Source organism: Diospyros lotus, chromosome 12 (genome assembly GCF_014633365.1).
Source record: "Diospyros lotus cultivar Yz01 chromosome 12, ASM1463336v1, whole genome shotgun sequence".
Taxonomy (NCBI): domain Eukaryota; kingdom Viridiplantae; phylum Streptophyta; class Magnoliopsida; order Ericales; family Ebenaceae; genus Diospyros; species Diospyros lotus.
Genome location: NC_068349.1, coordinates 31535898 through 31558097, shown reverse-complemented (window position 1 = coordinate 31558097; position 22200 = coordinate 31535898). Strand labels below are relative to the sequence as shown.

General features: G+C 37.0%; 1 protein-coding gene across 1 annotated transcript in view; it reads left to right on the top strand.

Moving 5' to 3' along the window:
- Positions 1-22200, top strand: part of LOC127786888 (telomerase reverse transcriptase) — an 83162-nt gene that overhangs the window by 46736 nt on the left and 14226 nt on the right. The window contains exons 3-9 of the mRNA XM_052314603.1: positions 2003-2068; positions 2164-2326; positions 5179-5603; positions 10352-10478; positions 11237-11381; positions 14036-14171; positions 19066-20349. Of these exons, the coding sequence (XP_052170563.1) occupies positions 2003-2068; positions 2164-2326; positions 5179-5603; positions 10352-10478; positions 11237-11381; positions 14036-14171; positions 19066-20349 (2346 nt within the window). The remainder of the gene's footprint in view (positions 1-2002; positions 2069-2163; positions 2327-5178; positions 5604-10351; positions 10479-11236; positions 11382-14035; positions 14172-19065; positions 20350-22200) is intronic.

Genomic DNA, 22200 nt, shown 5'->3' with positions numbered 1-22200 from the left:
TGCAGCTATGCAGCGCATGGGGCTGAGTGCTGATGCAGTTGACCACTGCTCTATTTATGAACAGTATTGAACTGGCAGAATTGGTAAGGCCTAAGGGTCATTGGAGCCATGCAGCTCATGCTACTGAGAGCTGCTGCCCACTATTCTATTTATAGAATAGTAATAAACTGTTAGGAGTAATAAAATAACTCCTCCAAGAACAAACAAATATCCAACAATAATAAGAAATCAATAGTTGCTGGCAGCTGGCTTGTTGCCCTTTGTGCTGAAACTTGTAACTTGTAACTTGTAACTCGAAACCAAAAAATAGATAAAGAGTGGAGACAACAATGAACAAACATACCTGGAAACCGTTTGTTGTTTCCTTTGTTTGATGTTTGTTGTTTCCCGTTGCTAACTAAAGCTGGGTTGTCCGTTTGAAGAAGGGAGAGGAGAGCCGAGAAGGTAGATGATGCAGTAGCTATGCTGTCTGTTTGAAGAAGAGAGAGGAGAGTCGAGAAGGGAGATAAGTTGTGAAGCTGTGTTGTCCGTTTGAAGAGGGCAAGAAGAGCCGAGAAGGGTGTTATCCGTTTGAAGAGGGAGAGAGCCAAGAAGGGTGGCTATGCAGCCTGTCCTATCTGTTTGAATAGGGAAAGGAGAGCCGAGCGAGAAGGGAGGGCTGTGCCGTTGCAGCTGTCCGTTTGAAGAGGGAGAGGAAAGCCGAGAAGGGAGAGGAGTTCTGGTTGTCTTGGAGTTGTGCCGTGATTGCCGTGGAGAGGATAGTCAAGAATAGCCAAGAAAGGAGAGGAGAGGACAGCTGCAGACTTGACTTTTGGGATTTCTTCTATCGTAAGTCTCTTTGAATTCAGCTTTTCAGAATATCTTGCTTTATTTTATTTAGGTATAATTTGAATTAGGATTAGATTTGATTAAAATATAGCAAGAAATACTAAAATTAAACTAAATTAAACTGAAATTCAATTAAAACAAACCAGGTGCAGCCTTGGCATGCCTAAGCCCAAGGCTGTGCCTGAGGGCCTAGATGCGCCCAGGCGCGCCTGGGCAGATCTCGCCCGCCTGGTTTGGTTGTAGGCGCCAGGCTTGTGCCTGGTATTAAGGCGCGCCTTTAATAACACTGAATTGTCCCTATGGAGACAGTTAAATACAGAAAAAACTACCTAACTTAGGAAAATAAATAATTGTATAATGAATCAATTAAACTGTCTCTATTATTTTGCCTAACTGTTCCAATTTCTGCACATGGTTTTCTACAATAATATTTGTTTTTTGTTTGTTTGTTGATAACGCCTCCTAATTCTCAAGCCCTGTTACCAAGTTGTTTTTGTACTTGGCCAAGACTCTTTTTTCCTTTAACTCTCTCTCTCTCTAAGAGCAACCAGCAGATTGCTCATTTTGAATTTTTGTAACTTGAGTAGTGACAGCAGATTACAATTTGTGTAAGCAAGCATGAGTGAAGCGATGACAATCGATAGCATAGCACACTACTATATTTTGTGACGACAATAGATAGCATAGCACACTACTATATTTTGTTTTCTTTTTGGCGCAAGCGACATAGCATGACTCCATGGTTTCCATTATTCAGATTTCTTTACACAAGTAGCGGGAGTATATCCCTCTCAACCTAGTAGCTTAAAAAGTACAATTTCTGGGTTAGTATAATACCAAGAAGGTGGTCAATACAAAAAACAAGCCTTGTTAAAATTATAATGAATTTCACAAGGAAGATAGTTTTCAGAAAAAGAATTTGTGCAACTATGTACCACTGTTATCATTGTAGTTGCTTTGTGTTCTATATTTATTGAAATTGCTTGTTTATTCATAGGAAGGATACTTCATTGGCGTCTTAGTTCATGGTAATAGTAAGGAGGAGATCATTGTTTATCCTAATTTTGTTGTGTACTATCTTTAGTAGAAGAAAATTCAACTGTCACAAAAGCGGATCAGTTTGTTGGTCAATAAACAGTGTTTTTCAGTTGATATTTAACATGTTATCTGGCAGCGTTGTCCTTCAAGTCCTGGTGTAGAGCTTCTTACGTCTTCAGCATGGTGCCTTCTCTTAAGAAGGGTAAGTTATAAGTAGTCTTTTGTTGCTTGAAAGTATCATCTTTTTTCTTTGGGACCTGTGGTCTCTGTAGACTTTGTATGATCTATGGTATGCAGGTCGGGGATGGAATCATGATCTATTTGCTAAAGCATGCCTCAATCTTTTTACCGCTACCTCGAAATAAACACTATCAGGTGGCTGGTTTTCCCATCAGTGAGTTCTGCTTTAAACCAAAGCATATATCAAAGCCCAAATATCAACATTCTGCCCTTGTCCTAGGTAAAAACTGCAACTATTTCTTGGAACTCTCTTGCAATGTATTAGGCTCTTGATATTTTTTTCCTATACTAGTGAAAACTGGTGAGAGCAACCCATGGTAGCATTGGTAAGGTTGCTCCTTTGTGACCAGAAGGTTATAGGTTCAGGTTGTGGAAACAGCTTCTTTGCAAAAATAAATAAATAAAATAAGGCAAAGCAAGCTAGGGTTGAGTAAAGATATGACTCTGCCCCAACCCTCACAAAAATGGAGAGCCTTGTGCACTGGGGATGCCCATTCTTTAGTGAAAACTGGTCTCTTAGCTTTTCACCTTGATCTCTTAGCTTTTCAATCCCTGCACATAGCATCACTGCCTGTCAAAAAGTAACACTTACCTCTTCTATTCTCAAGCTCTATCTACAACCATTATGTTATGGATATTTTTGTTTTTAATATAATTGAATGAGTTTACTTTTATTGTAAAGCAAAAACAAAATCTGAAGTTAAATTATTTTTAGTCAAAATTACTAATGATCAACCTTTAAAAGCACTACCTGTATCAATCATATCTAATTTTTGTTCCATATTTAAAATACACTATCCTTTTCAATCATATCTATCTCACTGTTGTTTTCTGCAATTTTTGTAGATTTTAAATTTGCAAGAAAAAAAAGCCTTTGGTCATCAAAAGATTTTCCATTAACACTCTCAGATGTAAGTATTTTTTAAGATTGTACGATTGTTCATGCAGTGGACCTCAGCTAGTGAGTTTAAGACTTGTGATGATGTTCGTGAGTATTAACTACACAAACACTTTCACCAATGCCTTTTCTGATAATTTGTTTGTTAGGATCATCTTTTTTGATCACTAGCCGAAAACATTTAACAACACTAAAAGTTTATTAGTTGACCTTATCAAAGGCTCAACTGCTTCTTCTTCAAAATGATTCTTGCATAAGCCCTTTTTACAAACATGATTCTCACAAAATAGAAATTTCACAACAATGCCAAACATGTTACTAAGACTTGGTTGTTGTATATATTTATATGAGATAATCTTTGATTTTAATTTTTTGGACAAGTTTGAATCTAATAAGGCAGTTTTTGATTTTTGATTTTTGTATTTCCCAAATCCCAGCACTTTTTTGAAATTGTTGACATCTGTGACCATAAGCATCATGTCATTTTTGTTGGCAACCAATAGCAATACCACTCTTTCTTGGACTTCTGTACCTTCCTTATAAGAATGTTGTCCAAGTTTGTTTGAAAAATTTGAATGGTGAAGTTAGTGCCAATAATGACAAGCATTCATCTGTATGGGTAATCAGATTGAAAAAATATGGATTTGCAAATAAAGTCTAAAAAGGGACTGTAAATGCACCTTGTTTTAAGGTGCAGTAAATGCTAACCACTTCCTTAAGAAAACATCCAAGTTTGTTGAGACATGAATAGGGAATCCAGCAGTTTGGAAACAAAAATGGTTTAATTATCCTTCATATAAAATATCTTTATCTTCTGGTTATGATATTTAATGCAGAAAAACTCTACCTTAACATTTTCAAGTGATTCAGGCAAAATATAGAATTGAGCTTTGGTATGGGGGACCATCAGGATATTATTTTGTAAGGTTATGGAATATTTAGACATCTATGAATTTCCTTTAGATGAAATTGATTTGTATCTGTTTAGGATGATTACTTTTATCTGGATGGTTATCGGTGGATATTATGGAGTTCTTGTAATGTAGTGTTAGTATTTCAGATGGCCTGTGTTGGATGATATAGGCTTTTGTGTTCCCTAAGCTAAGGCTGGGGCTTCATGGTTTGGTCCCACTACCAGGGGTTGTGTGACATGGTGTCAGATTTGTGATGGAGGTGAAATGGGTTTTAATGATGGGATGCAATGGATTTTGTAGCGAGTAAGGGTAAATGACGTGGTGATAGATTTCGCTATAACAGGTAATGAAAGTAGGTGGCGGCATGTTTCAACCCCCAATTGAAAATTCCATTTTACATGATGATAGGTTTTCCCAGTGTCTAGTTTATATATGAGACCCTGTAAACCACTCTTTAACTAGAATCCTAATACTCATTGGCCACCAAGACAGCTAACAAGATGTGGCATCCTCCCACAAAAGCACTTTGTGAGTGTGACACCACACTACTAAGGACTTCTTTAAGCCTAGCAGATATAACTTTGGGTAGAATTTTTTAGACGCTGTTATTATGCTAATAGGCCTAAAATCCTTTAATTCTTGTTCTCCCCCTTCCTTAGCTATTGGAGCTGTGATAGTAACATCCATACTCTAAAAACTCCTATGATCATAGAAATCATGGAAAACTCTTCATGGCATCCTGACTCACAAAACTAAAATTATTGGAAAAAGGCTAGTTATTACTCCTAATCCACGTCAAAGATACAATTCTTTTAGAATATGTTTGTCTTGACAATCTTTGGCCAGATTCTCTTTTTGACTTTTCTAAACTGTCTATGGTGTTCTTGTTTGTTAATCCTTTACTTTTTAACCTTGTTTGATTTTTCTATTCATCTAATGCTCCTAGTTCATTTTTCTTTTCTCATATTGTACTCTTTGCACATTTTGTCAGTTTATCTCAGTTCTTTCCTCACTAGATTATATGGTGTCATTTTTTGTTAACCCTTTACTTTTTTGCCTCTGTTTGATTTTTCTATTCATCTAATGCTTCTAGTTAAATTTTCTTTTCTTTTGTTCTTTGCACATTTGTCTGTTTATCTCAGTTTTTTGTTCATGAAATTAATTGGTAGTTTTGAAACCATTACTTCCTGAGAATGGTTCAGATATAATATTATTATTATGTTTTGGACTGAATGATGAATGCCTTTGAATTTTTATCAGAATCTGGAAAAAAGAGGAAAAGAGTTGACGAAGTTGGCTCAATGCCAGAGAAAGAGCATCCCAGAGGTGATTTTAGTGAGAAGGTTCGCTCAAGTCTCGTCAGTTGTTCTGGTTGTGACGGTACAAGTCATTCAACATCGTGCACAAGGATTTGGGGGAAAAAGAACTGCATGGGGATTTTTTCTGGACAGGTGAAAGAAAGTACTGGAAATGAGAATACTAATAATGACCAAAATTCAAATGGGAAACATCTAGAATGCTCAAACCAGATTATGGCTAAGCCTAGAAAGCGCCACAGACAGTTTAGTTGGCAGCGCAACTGGAAGCATAGGCAATTGGATTCTCAAGAGCAATATTCCCTACCCCAATTTACGGGCAAAGGAGATAGATCATCTGGGAGGCCTCTGTCTGGTATTAAAACGAGTGTAAGTTACACAATTTTTTTTTACTTTTTCTTAAGGGTAAATTACACTTGGTACCCCCTGAGGTTTCACTAAATTGCAATGTGTACCCCCCAATATTCTAAAAATTACACTAACGTCCCCTTAGTTAAATATTTGTTATGAATTCTGTGTAATTTATAAAAGTTCAGGGGTACCCCTTATAATGTAAATCTAACCTTAGGGGGTAATCTGATAAAACTTTTAAATAGTATGGTAGTCAGTGTAATTTTTTGAAAAGTGAGGGGTACTCCTTGTATTTATTACATACCTCAGGGGTGCTGAGTGTAATTTATTGCTTGCTTAAATGTTTACAAGCAACCGTGAATTTCAGTTCAAGTTGTAAGCAGCTGGCTCCGGCCATGTAAATTTCACTTTATCATTGAATAGGTCATTGTTTCTATCTTTCTTTTTTTTTTTTTCTTGTTAAACTGAATAGTTCATTATTTCCATCAGATGTATACTTCCAAAACAAGGATCAAAATATCATTTCTGTGGATTGTTTCTGTTGGAATGGAAAACATAAATGTTCCAGAAACATGATGGAACCTAAGAAAAGCTGGAAAACCATTGCAAAATATTTGGACGTATAAAAAGTCTCCTTTTGTATTCTTAAGCTTAGAATAGTAATTTGACATGTTTAAGGGGTATATAATAGTTTGGGCCATAGAAATTGTAATTAATATTTGATTGCGAATTACAATATAAAGTGAGAGTAGTAGAAAATGATATTTCATAACCTTGTGTACGTAGTAGTGTATCCCTGGAAGTAATAATAGATATGCATAAATTTTCATCTTTATTGTACAATTCAATGGATGCTACTCAAAATACTAGGGGGGTTCATACTAATCATATGACCTAGGTGGTGATGAAATGGTATGCGATGATGTGGATTGTGACATAAAGATGGAACAGATCAGAAATAGGAGTTGCCTTTAATACACATGAATTTAATTCCCAAAGAGAGTTATCTTCTAGACATAAGAGTTGTTATTATCTTATATTCCCGTATTACAACAAAAGGATCTTCGAACTTCCTTTCACTCCCTTTTTCAACTGAGTCTCAAGTAACTAAGCCTTCAATCATATAAACAAGAAAACTTGGCTCTAAGGGTGGCTCCAAGAGAAGGAGCTTGGGGTCTTGTGATGGATCCAAGCAAGCAGGGAGAAATGTTCATTGTCTCATTGAGGTCTTGAACAGCCAAGAAGAGGCTCATAAAGTTGGAGAAATTATGGTTGATCATGTGGATTCTGCATTGGGTCTGATACTCTTCGGATATATGGTTTTGCGTATCCATTGCATTTTAGAATAATCAATTAACATAGCCTAGAAATTTTGACTTGCTATTTGAGTTTTCTGAGTGAGATATAGGGTAATGGGGTGTTAATCTTGCATAAGATAAAAATAATTTTACATATAGCTTCTGAACCTTGTCATTGCAGGACAGTATGTATAGATCTTAATGGGAAATTAGCAAACCAAGTATATGATTTGTAGTTTAGTTACATGAAGAATTTATGGAGCTAAAGGTAGGTTGGTGTTATGGCCACCAAGTGAGGCCAGAAAAATATGATAGCTCTTTGGCACCGCCCCCTTTCTTGTTCAACCTGATAAGTTTCAGGATCTTGTACTCTTCAAGTTATGCCAAATTAGAAACTTGTGGGATAACTTGAAGCGGAGGTCCAGATCCAAAACTGTTATCTTCTTTGAACGTTCTAATTCCAAGATTGCCTGAAGATTTTGGAAGACATGGACTGAGGCTCCCTAGAGAGAGCTTGAGTCGGAACAAGAACTTGAGGGGTGGGAACCATCTTGATTGGGAGGCTTGTTATCAAGGTTCACTAGATCAAGAATATGCTGACAATGGAGCAACTGATCCCTCCTTGTTTTTCTGCATTATAAACATGGCTTCTAATATGATCTGCAGAGTCCTGTACTTGCTTACGTTAGCATTGTTGAAGACAATGGACTGTGTTGATAGCTATAATTTGGGAAATTAATTGATTGGTAGCTGATTGATTGCTTGATTTAGGGTGATTGATTATCTAATTGTTAGGAGCTGATTTTTAGGAAGATTGACAGAATATTCTAGTTCTACAGCTGGATGATCTTTCCTCCTTCCATTATAAATAGAGCAGTAGGTCAGAAGCAAAAATATGCTTCAACCTACAGTCTTTCTCCCATATTCTTCTCTCTTATAAACCTTTTTTCTCCCTCTCTCTGTAAGTTCCCTGTTTTTCAACTGCTTATCACTTCTTTGGGTGGCTTTATCAGATTAGGTGGTACGACGAGATTGATCTAGTTGCTCTGCCATTTGAGGCTGGAAAACTGTTGGCAAGTCTTAGGAGGTGGGTATACCGTCGCTCTTCTTTTCTGCTATTGAGCACCAGTCTTCCCTAGTGGTGTATAATCTGAGGGATAAGTTGGGAAAGTTAAGGATTGTTTGGCGGCCTTCTAGGAATTACAGTGGGTAATGAGTTGGTGTGAGAACCGTTGAAGAAAGAAAAGAGTGGTAAGGCAAATCAAAGAGAGAATGGTAGTGAAGAATCTTATTTGGTGTAACAAGGAGTTCTCTATGTGTGTTGCAATCACTCATTGAGGTAGGTTTGAATCCCATATTTATGAGGGATTAGGCCAAAGAGTGATGTGATGTCCAAGGATGGTTATGGGTCATGGTTTATAATTGTTGGATATTGGAAATTGTGTAACTAAGGCTATATAGGAGTCAAGTATGATTACTTGGGTCAAGTCTACTCTGAGATAGAGCAGAACTGAATTGATCTTGATCTATTCCATTTTTTTTTACCCAAATTAAATCAATCTGGGGATGGAACCAGATCTAACCAAACTGAATTAATTCAGTTTGGTTTGGTTCCCTTCTTGTGACAGAGTTCATTTCTTGGTCAGGCAACTTGTGTTTTTAGGATCTAAAATTATTTATTTAGAACTTTTATTATAATAAAAAATGTTAACCAAATCTAGCTTTTTAATGACATTTCTCCATTTCAAATACAAAATAAAGATTTAACATTCTACATTTTTAACAACCAGAAGACTAAAATAACTAAGACTGCCGATAAAAAGAAAAAATGTTCTAAGACAGGTCCGTCACCAATTACAATTGATTGGTTAGGTTGGGTCAGTGGTTCAGATCAGTTTGGGTCCACAATTTGGTTAACTCAAGAATCGAACTGAAGGTATTGATTTTATTTTCTTTAGACTTTAACCAAACCAAATACCGTACCAAAATTGAAATGGACCTAGTGAGATTGGGTTTGGTTCTTGGTTCCTTCAGCTGTTTTGTGCAACCATGACGCAGGTGTAACTAAGTTGTGCACTTGTGCATGCTTTTCCTCTTTGAATCACCTCTCTCTCTCTCTCTGAACTGCTCAAGGTAATGTCCTCTAGATTGGATGATCTGTCCTTGATGAACCCTTAACACCAGCTGGGAAATATCTTTGGTCCAGCCTCCATTCAGATTGCTGAAGCTGTTGGAGTCAATGAAGAAGTAGGAGCTGAGATATAGAAGTGACTTGAAGCACTCTTAGCATTCATGTAGGAGTAGCATTAAGAGTTTTTGTGGGAGTGTCCTATAAAAGGAGCTTGGAGTATAAGCCATCAAACATGTGAGGAGATGATATTTGAAGGAGTAGAGCTCTTGTGTTGATTAGTAAGGTGTTTAGGCAGTGATGTTTTGGGACCAAGCTGAAGGGTGCTGTGAGCAGTATTATCTGAGTGGTTGGTGCTTTGGTAGAGAGAAGTTTTGTGGCGGGGTTGCCACAGGAGTCCAATCTTAGTTTAATTGCTGAAGTTTTGAGTTTCTATTTCTATTGGCCAGTCCATGGAGATGAGCTTGTAACTTGAGATAACCACCACGGAGATGTACTTGATCTTCACAGGAAAGCTTGCTGGAGCTGTTCATGTCCATACATTGAACCAAATATCGGAGTGGACACGATCAAAAGGAGCCTTAGCTCGTTTATTAAGATGACTTGAATAAGAAATTCAAACATGTTTTCCTAACTGACTCTCCTTTTCTGATTGCATTGGCTCTTTCCCTACCACCCTTAGCAGCCTTGACCATGACAGCATATACCAACTTCTCAGAGAGCTTCCACACTTACAATTCAGATTTATTCGACACAAAGTGTAAATGATTCTAAAAGGGTGTAAACTCCAGGAAAAATAAGGTCTAAATCTATACTTAATAAATATTGATAATAGTGCTACTATATCATAAAAGTACTTATTAATATGGAAAAATATCCTTCTTTATATGTTACCTTGATGCAGAAAATTGATTCCTTTGCATTATTTCCTGAAAAGGTTAATAAATCCTAAATTTAAGTCCACAAGGCTTATTATTTCTATAGGTTCTTCTGTATTTTGGTGTGCTTTTCTATATAATGGTATGTTTGATAGAAACAATAAATTTCATCTTTCCATTAGTATTTGTCTGGGCCTCTTAGGAAGAGGATGAATTGGCTACTCTGAATCTATCATGAACAGAAAATTTGTCAATTCTCGACTTTTTTGCTTGTATTTATGCTGAGGATTGGACTTTTGACTCTGAAATAACCATAGCAGATCTTATATTCAGTTGCCTAAAGCATTCCGCAAGCACAACCTCTTGCACTGCAATTCACCTTGTTCACATGCCTAAAACACACACACACAAAACGTTTCCCTCTTCTTCAGTACTAATAGTTTCTTAGATGTTTACCTGCAGATGCCATTGCAGTGCACCTGTTGTTTGGTGCTGCAAAATCTCCAGTATGTTGCTAGAGAAGCTCACATTGATAGGCAATCCATGTTCTATAAATTGGAGTGTTCTTCGTTAGTTTTCCCTAGAAAGCGTATCCTCAATTATTGTTTAAGTAGCTTGTGCTCTCTCTCTCTCTCTCCACCCCCCTAGTTCTTGCTAATGTATTCAAGTTAATTGTTTCAAGTATATGCTGAAACCTGAATAATTAGTTCTCGTATTGAGCTTTAAATTGTTATTTCTGAAGTTTGAAACTTTGATTTTGAATTGCTTCACTGTCAAAACATTTTCTTAGGCTATATTACATGAACTCAAGTGTAAATATCAAGTGTGGGTTTATTTTAGTGCATTGAACCATTTTAACCCTTGAAATTAGGATATTGGGAATCTGACATATGCATTTAAAGGTTGTAGGGATATGTGTGCATGTTATGAACAGTTATATTGATCTGTATTGCCTGCTATTTTAAAGTTTTATGATGTTATTGTTTAAAAATGTATTTGAAATTAGAAGGAGCATAGAGAAAGGATACGATTTTGAATTTTTATCCATGTTGAAGTCTTGAAAATTTTATTATCGAACACATGTTTTGCTTTTCTTGAAATATTGTTGGAATTAGAGATTTAAGCATTCAATTTGGATATCAATATCAGATGCATATTCAATACCCTTATGTTTACCATATCTGATGGCCATGGCTTACACAATTATGCAGGAACAAATGTAAAAGGCCATGTGACATAGCTTTGAGGAACATTTAGTAACTTCAATACTATGATTATGTTGGGCTTTATGATATTTATATTTCCTTTTAGCTGAAGAGAATTATGTTCAACCATGACATGCATCAGATATTTTGAACTCCTTGAAGCCCAATATCTCTGGTGCCTATGTTCTTTTTAAGGATATATTCGGGCTATCTGATAACACTATTGGTGCTCTTTCAAAGCCATGCTTCCACAGCAGTAATTGCTGTCTCATTAACCGCACATGCCTGTAAGTGCTGTTATAGCATTCTTTCTTTATTTACTTTGGGTGCATGGGCATGGTAGTATCTTCCTTGGAGCACAAAAGGAGAGCTACTGTTGTGATTTTTCTAGTTTGATGTGAACAATGTTGACCTCTTCTGAAGGTTCAGATTGTAGATTATGTGCTTTAGAAAGGTGTTAGCAAGAAGTATATGAAACAAAGGTGAAAATGGAGTTCAACCTACTTCTTCTGGTCTTTATGCATTGTTGATTATGAATAGTTTCTTCTGGCACTTTTGAAATCTCACATTATTATTGATTTATGTAAATACAAGGGCTAGTTCTCCTTGAATTGGCTCATATTCATTTGTTCTTTGACGTCTTGCATGTTGGGGATTCAAGCTTTATGTGAGGGAAGGTATAGTAATGCTATGAATGACCAAGTATCAAATAAACTCTCTTGGTGGATGGGTAATACTTGGAGTTGCTATTTATGATACTATGCAATTTGTACAACCAGATGTCCATATAATATGCATGGGATTAGCTGCTTCAATGGGATCTTTTATCTTGGTTGGAGGAGAAATTACCAAACGTCTTGAATTTCAAATCAAATTAATTTCTATTTTTAATTTAATAAAATTTCATAATTATAAAATGAATCTTGGTCTGGAATCATAACTGATTGGTCATAGGTTCGAATCCTACTTGGGGAGATTTGTTGTGTTGTGTGATTGTGTATGCTAGATCGTGCATACAGTGGAGCCAGCAGTATCTTTCCATACGTGTATGAGGCGGTGGCTTTCCTTATTGGCAGCAGCAGCATATCAAGGCAATCTCGGCCTTGACAGAATTAAGAAGTTTCCTAAGTTGAACTTAGGAAACTTTCTTAATTCCTTAGCTTTCTTATTTCTTTGGCTTTCCTAAAAGTGTATATATATATTCTTAGGAAATGTTTATAGATAGGATGTTTATATCTTTGGTTTCCAAATCTGTATAGTGGTTCTTTTCCATCTTGAGCCTCTCCTAGCTTCTATAAGAGGGATTGGCTCGTGTACTATTTATAAGAACTTTTCAAGAAAGTTGAAAGTATTCTTTTTCCACAAGATTTGATTCATTCTGAATTAAAGCATAATTTTGGGCATTAGGCAACAAGTTCGTTTGCTAGGCTTTTGGAAATTTAGAGATGATAAATGAAATAGACCTTTCAAGGAAGAGGATATGAGGTTTTGCAAGCTGTCGATTCTAAACTTTTCAGCAATTTCTAGAGCAGGAAATTATCTCCTATTTGATTTTTCATATATATATATATTATTATTGATGTATAAGTAAATATTTTAGGGTTATAAATTCGTGTATATATATATTCTTGTATTTGCTGTATAACTGGATGAAAGTATTGGTAGAGCCTTATGATGGAGCTGTTCTCATTAGAACGAGAGATGAGTGCTGACACGGTTGCCTAGAAGTGGCAATAACACAGGCTTTGAGACCATATCTTGTAGCTATGGTGGCAAGGAAAAGGAAGGTAGGGAGAGGAAAGGACATTCAGAATGAATATTTAGAGTAAGATTATAGAGAAATTTTCCATCACAACATTAATATACTTTTTAATGTGCATGACATTCCAATAAGCTTTGTTTTAAAAAAAACCATCAAAAATAAGAAAGTACTTATTAGAAAATGGTCAAAAAGTTTGTCAATGTCTTGAAGGCTCTTTGGAGAAAACAGATGTTCAATTTTTTTCTTTCAGTTATATATATATATTTTGATAACAGAATTTCATACGACTTTTTGTTGTTTAACAAATTTAAGGTTCAATAAACCTCCATAATAGTAGAAGCTTATGAACGAAGTGCAAAATCATACAATTAGTAGCGAGAAAAAGTTAATGGTAAAGAATTACAAATACTAGTTGGCTATGTTTTTAAAGAAAGAATGTTAACCAAGGTACTGGTAGAAGAATTAGGGATGAATATATAAAAAAAATGAAAAGAAAAGAAAAAGAAAATAAAGAACTAGTGGCTATCTTTATAAAGAAGAGCTACCTTCACAATGAACAGTAGTAGACTTCTTGTAGCATCTTCACTCGTTTGCTTCTTCTCCTTGCTACATTTTTAACCAATTAGGATTTCCTGATTCTCAAGTATTAGTCTTGTCTGAAGTCATATTATCTCTCTACTTCTGATGCGCTAATAGATTCAAGTGCCATCTGAAGTGTGTGCAGAGCACTGATGTAGATGTGCAAATAGAACAAGTAATTTGAGGTTCTAAAGCATGGAAAAGGCCCAAGTATATGCAGAGTGGACTAGTATGATTGCAAAAATCTCATCTTCGTGCTTGGGGCTTGACATACTACAAATTCAGGATTTCCTTTCTCTAATATATGATAACTGCTGTACTGATGCTAGTCCTGGGTTTTCTGAACTTTACACTATTATTGTTTAAGCCACTGATTCTGGTTTTTGAAATTATGTCTTGATCAATTTCTTTTGGTTATCTAGATTTCACTCACTTTTTAAGTTGCTTAAAAATCTCATACGCAAGGCTCAGCATTGCCAGCATCTGAAGTTGCTATACTGATGCTAGTCCTGGATTTTCTGAACTTCACGCTATTATTGTTTAAGCCACTGATTCTGGTTTTTGAAATTATGTCTTGATCAATTTCTTTTGGTTATCTAGATTTCACTCACTTCTTAAGTTGCTTAAAAATCTCATACGCAAGGCTCAGCATTGCCAGCATCTGAAGTTATTGGAAAAACACTGTTCGATTCCATCAGACCAAAATTATGAAGCAAGAACTTGCTCCATCTATAAGGTTAGTATTCCTTGGAAATTTTGTGGAACATTTATGGCTGCAGTGGAGCAAACTTAAAACTTGGAGCTTGTTCATAGATCACTCAACTCATTTTAGAGAAAGTCAACTTGTAGATCATTCATTCTCAGCATATTTATTACTGAAATAAGCCCCAAGCTTTACTTGATTGCGTAGTCAATTACGTTGTATGATAATAGCATTGCCTGTCACATGCATACTAGATTTCTCTATGTCTATGAGTTATAATTGCCTGTCACATGCATACTAGATTTCTCTATGTCTATGAGTTATAATGATTCTAGGTCCTTGTTAAGTGGCCAAAATTGGAGTCGTGGCAAGACTAAGTGATGATATGTTGTATGGCACTTAGCAGTTGATTTTGAAGCTGTTGCCAAGCATGTTCTGAGAGGAAAAATACAGTTAATTTCTTTCTTCTTTTCTCAAATACAAGTTATATTATTCTTAACATTCTAGTTATGTAAATAAACATTAATAATCTATTAATACGGTGTTGCCACTTGACTTACAAAGCACTGATTCTTGTTAGTCATGTAAGGCAAATTGATTTAAAGATTTCTATATTTCTTTATTTGCATATTGCATATGCTTCGAGTTGCCTACCAAGCCAGCTCTACTCCAATTGAATCTCCACAACCCCTCTCCTTGGAATGGAGCTTTCATGTGAGTCTCCAAATGCGAGTTTTGAGAGGTGGCATGTGGATCTCCAATAATTTCCCCCCTTTGGGAATGATCTCTCAATTGCATGAATCTCAAATGTCTGCCTTGTTGATTTGGCATCTGAATCACCACTATATCCTCATTTGGGAATCAAGCTCCACAATGTCCCCCCATGTGCCGACCTCATAAGATGGTGGCACCTAGATCTCCCTTTGGATCTAGGCTCAACCGAGCAAGGTAGCTCACACAGTCCTTTACTTATGGGTCATTGTTGTAACATCCCAAAAGTTTATGAAATTCTTAGAATTTATTTTTGAAGAAAAAAAAAAAGAAAAATTGTTAAAATGGGCTTAATTGATGATTATTAAAAACTTTGGGGTATAAGTGTGAATCTCTTGAAGTATTGGGACCTAGGAAGGGGTACCTGAGAATTTATTTATGAGTATGGGGTATAAGTGGAATTAACCCAAACATTGGGCCCAGTAAAAATATAAAAAATTACATAAATGTAGCAGATCTGGAAAATTTTGGAATGGAAAGTTGTGCAATGATAGTCCTTTTGAGGCAAAATTCAATCAAAATTGGCTCAAATTGGACTGAGTCCATGTTTGAGCTTTATAGACGAGATTGAGACAGATCTAATGACGCTAATTCAGAAAGATTCGTTAAGCGAATTGGGAGAATTCTGATTCCGAAGTTTTCACTGACTTTCTGAAAAATTGTGCACAACCTGAACAAATAGTCTTGGAAGAAATTCCTTGATTTTTCTTTCACAAACAATCAGCTGTACAAAATATATATACAAGAGATCTTTCTATTCTAGGCAATACAAGAATAGGAAACTACCAAAAAACTAAAAACAGAAAGTTGACCTAAGATAATTCTTCCAATTACTTCTCCAATTCAGGAATTTAATCCTTTCAATCATTCCCTCTAAGTTAGGGATTGAATTCCAATACTTCCCCTCAAGCTAGTGAATAGATATCAATTATTCTTAGTTTGCTTACAAATGCTTCAAAGCTTGGTTTTGACAGTGCCTTAGTAAGAACATCAACTTCTTATCTTAGTAGGAATGTAGAATAGGATAACAACTCCACTCTCAATCTCTATTTTGATGAAATTTCGGTTAATTCTTACATGTTTCATTCTATCATGCTAGATTGGATTGTGAACTATATTGATAGTTGATTTGTTGTCACTATTCAATTTTATAGGTCATGTTCATGTAACTCTCAAGTCCTGTAATAATCTTCCTAGCCATATCAACTCACAAATCCCTTGAGCAATTCCTTTGTACTCAGCCTTAGCATTGCTTCTTGCCACGAATTTTTTCTTTTTACTCCTCCCAGTGACTAAGTTACCCCATAGTTTAGTGTAGTAGCCAGTTATGAACTTGCCATCCTCAATTGAACTTGCCCAATCTGCATCTACAAAGCATTCAACTCCCCTAAGATCATTTTTCCAAAACAAAAGCCCTTTCCAGGGGTCCCTTAAAAATATCGAAGAATTTAGTTTACTGCCTCTAGGTGACTTTGTCTAGGTGAGTGCATAAATTGACTCATAACACTTAACACTATAGGCAATATCAGGTCTGTTAAGGGAAAGGTATATCAACTTCCCACTAGGCATTGGTATCTTTCCTTATCCACAGCAGAGTCATTTTCTATGACCTTTTGTTTCCAATTTTGTTCTAATGGGGTACCTACAGGTCCACGACCAAGTTTTCTAGTTTCATTCAAGAGATCAAGTGTGTATTTTCTTTGGGTTATGAAAATACTTTGTTTATTCCTTTCTATCTCCATCCTAAGGAAGTATTTAAGTGTATTGAGATCTTTGACCTTAAATTCAACCTGTAGCCGATTTTTGAGTCCCTTTATCTGTTCATATTTTCCAAGCTTTTGGTGAAAAAACGATTGGAGAGATACACTGCACACGAAACTGCTTCTGCGCAAAACTCCTTAGGCATTCCTTTGCTTCTCAGCATGCTCCCGGCCATGTTAAGAATTCTTTCAACAACGCCATTCTGTTGTAGTGACCTAGGCATTGTCAAAGGTTGTCGAATGCCCAAACTCTTTCTCAACAAGAACTTTAAAATTTTTAAACACCCCAAAAGCTTCAAATTTTCTTTTTAGAAAATACAACCAAGACTTTCTATTAAAGTCATTAATAAACAGAAGGAAATAATTGCTTTTACCAAGTGAAGGCAGATTAATGAGCCCACATATATCAGCATGCACAAGTTGGGGCAATTCGACTGATCTTGAAAATGCTTCCTTGGGAAAAATCTTTCTAGCTTATTGTCTAACAAGACATGCTTCACATAATTGCTTTGGATGATCAATAAAAGGTAGACCTACTACCATCTTCTCGTATCCCAATTCTTTAAGTCCTCCAAATTTCAAATGGCCAAATCTCATGTGCCAAAGCCAAGATGAATTTTTCACAAAAACCTTGAGACATCTCAGTGAATTGATCTAGAGTGTCAATAGGAACATTTTGTTTCTTGTCATAGACACCTTAGCCAGCAAATCTCTTAGCCAAAGGTTACGATTTATTGATTTCATAGCCTTTTTCTAAGAATTGTTCCAAACTAAGAATATTATTCTTTAATTTTGGCACATAATAAACATCAGGAATAAGTTTATGACCATCATTACTTGAGTGAATTAGTACGGCACCTTTACCTTTAATTTGTATCTTGGAAGAATCTCCAAAAAGGATATCTCCTCTCGCATATTCATCAAGCATCACAAACATTTTCTTCTCTCTGCACATGTGAGTACTAGCTCCATTGTCTAGGTACCAAGTACTACCATCTTCTTGTTCTTCTTTCTTGAGTACTAATAATAAGGTGGACTCCTCCATCTCTTCCTTTTTCTTCACAAAATTAGCTACTCTTCTACATCACTGGTTGGACTGCGACACTCCCAGGCATAATGGCCATATTTGTGGCAATTATATCATTCCACTTGCGACTTGTCTCTTTTTCCAAAGTAGCCTCTTCTTTTTCCATGTCAACAGCCTCTAAAACTTTGGCCCTTTTCATCATTTTCTGATGGACCATGGCTTCTATGTGATGCTTGTGCTCTTCCATGACCTCGTCCACGATCTCTAGGAACTCCTCTTTTTTGTTGTCCTTCTCCCTTGCCTTTAAGAGAGAATTTTGCTTGAAGGACATGCTCCATGGACTCTTGTTTCCCCTTATTCAATCTTTGTTCGTGGGCTTGTAAAGACCCACTCACTTGTTCAATAGTCATGGTGTCAAAATCTTTGGACTCTTTAATCGCCATGAGAACATGCTCAAACTTAGTATCTTGAAAGCACAAAATTTTCTCCACAACTCATACCTCTGGCACTTGTTCACTATTTCTCTTCATCTGGTTGACCATGGCTTGTACTCTTGAAAAATAATCGGAAACAGATTCCAACTCTTTCATCCAAAGTGCTTCAAATTCACCTCTAAGTGTTTGGAGGTAAGACTTTTGAAGAAGTTCCCTTGCTTCATTTGAGGTCGTTGCATTGGCCACCTTCTCAAACATAAAACCATCCAACCATTGATGGATGATTGAAAGAGCATGCTGGTCCTTTTTCCTATTCTTTTCCAACATATCCTTTTGAGTTTGGTTCAACTTTGTCTCATCTTCAACCTCCGTGTATCCTTTATCAGCAATCTCCCAAGCACCTTGAGATCCAAAAATTGCCTTCAACTGGATAGACCAATTATCAAAATTATCCTTATTTAGAATAGGATATTGAAATGGAACAGAACTTTTCACTGATGCCATTGAACCTTGCTCTGATACCACAATGTTGGAGATTGTGTGACAAAGAATAAGAGAAGACAAAGAGAAAGAGAGAAGACAAATCTGGACAAAACAATTTGGAGCAGGTTTTACAATACAAAGTAAGTTTTCTCTCTTTTTCATTCATCAACAGAAGAGATACATCCTATATATAGAGATCTTCCTAGACAACAACTATAGAAAAAACTGACATCCACCATAACTTCCCATAACTATAAAACTGACCATAACTGTAAAAAAAAAAAAAAAAAAAAAATTACGTTTAATTTCTAACATAAACAACATTATCTGCTTGACCTGAACCTGCCTTCACTTCTCAATTAATTTTAACAACATTTTATAACTATCTCATGATGTTAAATTTGTTCTCATTTTAGAGTAGAAAGTTTAATGCATTGTCTTATTTTTCTCAGGCCAATGAATTTCAACCACTTCCTCTAGAGAAACAATGTACTGGATTTCAGCGAGTTGGCAACTTGCCATGTACTAAATTCAGTCATTTTGATACTAGTGTCAGTGTATGTGCTTCAGAAATGAAGCATCATTCTGTGCCAAGTAAAGCTTATTGTCTTAAAAAGCAGGTGGTGTCATTTTTATGGGCTGTTTGCAGGAGTATAGTTCCTCCAGAGTTGCTTGGTGCTTCTTCTAATTGGAGAATTTTAAGAAGGAATATCTCCAGGTTTATTTTGCTTCGAAGATTTGAGAAGTTTTCCTTAAAGCAGTGTATACATAAGCTGAAAACATCAATGTTCCTGTTGCTATCAAATAAACACTCTTCATGCTACTCAAGTGACGATGTGCTGAAATGCAGAAAAGAGCAGAATGCTGATATGCCTAGGAGATACAGTCAAGTAAATAATGTCACTGATACTGTGAAACACAAAATTGTAGAAAAGTGGATATTTTGGTTCTTTTCATTTCTAGTTGTGCCTTTGGTGCAAGCCAACTTCTATGTCACAGAAAGTGAGCATGGTAAACAAGATATATTTTATTATCAGAAATCAATCTGGGAGAAGGTAACCAATGGAGCTATTACCTACCTAAAAGATCAGAGCTATCGTCCATTAAGTGATGTATTGGCTACCAACATTATATGCAGAAGAACATTTGGTTTCTCCAGGATTAGACTTCGTCCCAAAGAAAATGGAGTAAGGATACTAGCAAATCTCAAAGTACCATCAAGAATACCGGTAAAAGGATGTTCTTTGAAAGGTCAATCCTATGAGTCTCTGCAAAAGGTTTCTTTATTTCCAAAGCATGTTAAATACACCTATTTCAAGTCTGTGAATAGTGTCCTGCACAATTTGCATGCTGTCCTAAAAGGTTTACAGGTGACAGAACCAGAGAAGCTAGGCTCATCTGTGTTCGATTACAGTGATATCTACAGAAAACTTTGCCCTTTCTTGTCAGTTCTGAAGAATGTATCAACCAGTATGCCTGCAGTATTCATTGTTGTCTCTGATGTATCTAAAGCATATGATTCTGTTAATCAGGATAAGTTGCTAAGTGTAATGAAGGATGTCATACATGATGATGAATATCTTATAAAGAAGTCTCATCAAGTTGTATGTGCAAAAAAATCTTTATGGGTTCGTCAGAACCTAATCCAAGCAGACCTAGGAAGCAGCAGTGGCTCTACAAAATTACTAGCGCCTTCTCCTTCAAACTGTACATTGCATGGTGTAATTGTTAATCAGGTACTTAAGTTAAATTACTTTTATTTGTCATATGTTCCTAGTAATTTGTTTCATTTCCATTTATTTTGTTTTACTTTTTCTATTTGGTTGTCCTAGATGATACAACTACTGATTAGTTTGATTGCATACTGCTGCTTGAGATAGTTATATATGCATATTATTAGAATCATTAGTATAATTGTATATATTGTAATTATTGTATGTGTGTGTTTTATTTGTAATTATTTATAATTAGATTAAGCTCATAGGTGTTTAAGGTCTGTTATGCCTATTATAAATAACAAGTTAAAAGAGACTAATCTCTTTGGTTTTTTCCTTTCATAATTATTTTCTCACATGGTATCAGAGCCACTGGTGAGAAAAATCCTAGCCGTCGTTGTGTATCTTTTTCCAGCGACCCTTAAACCCTCGCCATCGTCATCACCATCACTGTCACTACCCATGCCAAAACACTACTGTCTGACCACCACTTGTTAACACTGCCACCACCCTAGGGTTCGCCACCATCAGATCGACCGACTGCTGAAGACCCGCCGCCGACGGACCACCCACGAGCCCCCACCCGCCGCCGCCACATGTTGCCTCCGCCTCCAAGTGTCGGCGCGTGACAGTTCGTCCGCCGGTCACTTCTCTCCAATTTCTCCAGATCTAATCTCCGACGACCCCTCAAGCTATTTCCGGTGTCAAGTCCTCGCCATGTCTGATCTCAGTGATGCAGTTTCTGTCGGTGCTACTCCCACTCTGGCATCTATTACCCCTGCTGCCTCTCAATCCTTTACTGTCTCCAATCTTGGGACAACCAATATTACCACTGTCAAGTTAATAGGGTCTGCTAATTATCTCTCATGCAGCCTTTGTCAAAATGTGGTTCAAAGGGCAAGGCCAAGCGGATCATCTTACCACAAAGGCTGAAACTGTGCCAGAAGCTAATCGGGCTAGATGGGAACAAGTTGATGCCCAGTTATGTAGCCTCCTATGGCAGTCTATTGATCCGTCCATCATGCAGCTCTTTCGCCCCTTTGAAACTTGTGTTGATGTGTGGAAGGAAGCTAAAAAGTGTTATACAAACGACATCCAATGTTTGTACACTGTGGTCTCTAATATCAAGAATCTCAAGATGGAGTCGTCCATAGCATCTTATCTGGGGCAGGTTCGGGCTCTCATGCAAGAATTTGATGCTCTTCTTCCTCTTACTACGACCTGCACTGAACAGATTGCTCAATGAGAGAAGTTTTTTATGGTTATTGCTCTTTCTGGCCTGAAACCAGAGTTTGACGCCATCAGGTATCAAATCTTGACCAGCTCCATTAGTCCTACCATGAATGACTTTTAAAAGGTTGTTGAGGACACAGTGTACATTTTGTAAGAAACTGGGTCATCTTGAGGACAAATGCTGGAAGAAACATGGTTGACCATCTGCTTCACCCAGTGAACTAAAACGCGGCCTAGGCGGCCGCTGGCCGCCACGATTATGGCCAAATCGGCCACCTTAGGCGCCAGCCCGGCTAATTGGTATTGGGCGGCGCCTAGGCGGCCAAGGCGGATGCCTAGCCGCGTAACCGCCTGGCCGATTATGGCCAAATCGGCCACCTTAGGGTTATGTTTCCCCTTACCCGTTACCCCTTCTCTCTCGTCGATTTCCCCTTCTCTCTCGCGCGCACCGCCACCGACAATCTGTTGCAGAGTCGCCGTCGTCGTCGCCTCTCTCGCGCTCGCACGCAACCACCGTCTCTTGTAGTTGTAGAGTTGCCGTCTCGTGCTCGCACACCGTCGCCCTCGCCTCTCTCGTGCTTGCTTGCACATCTTCCTCACTCACCCTGCGCCTCCTCTGGTAAGCAGTAAGCAAGCAGC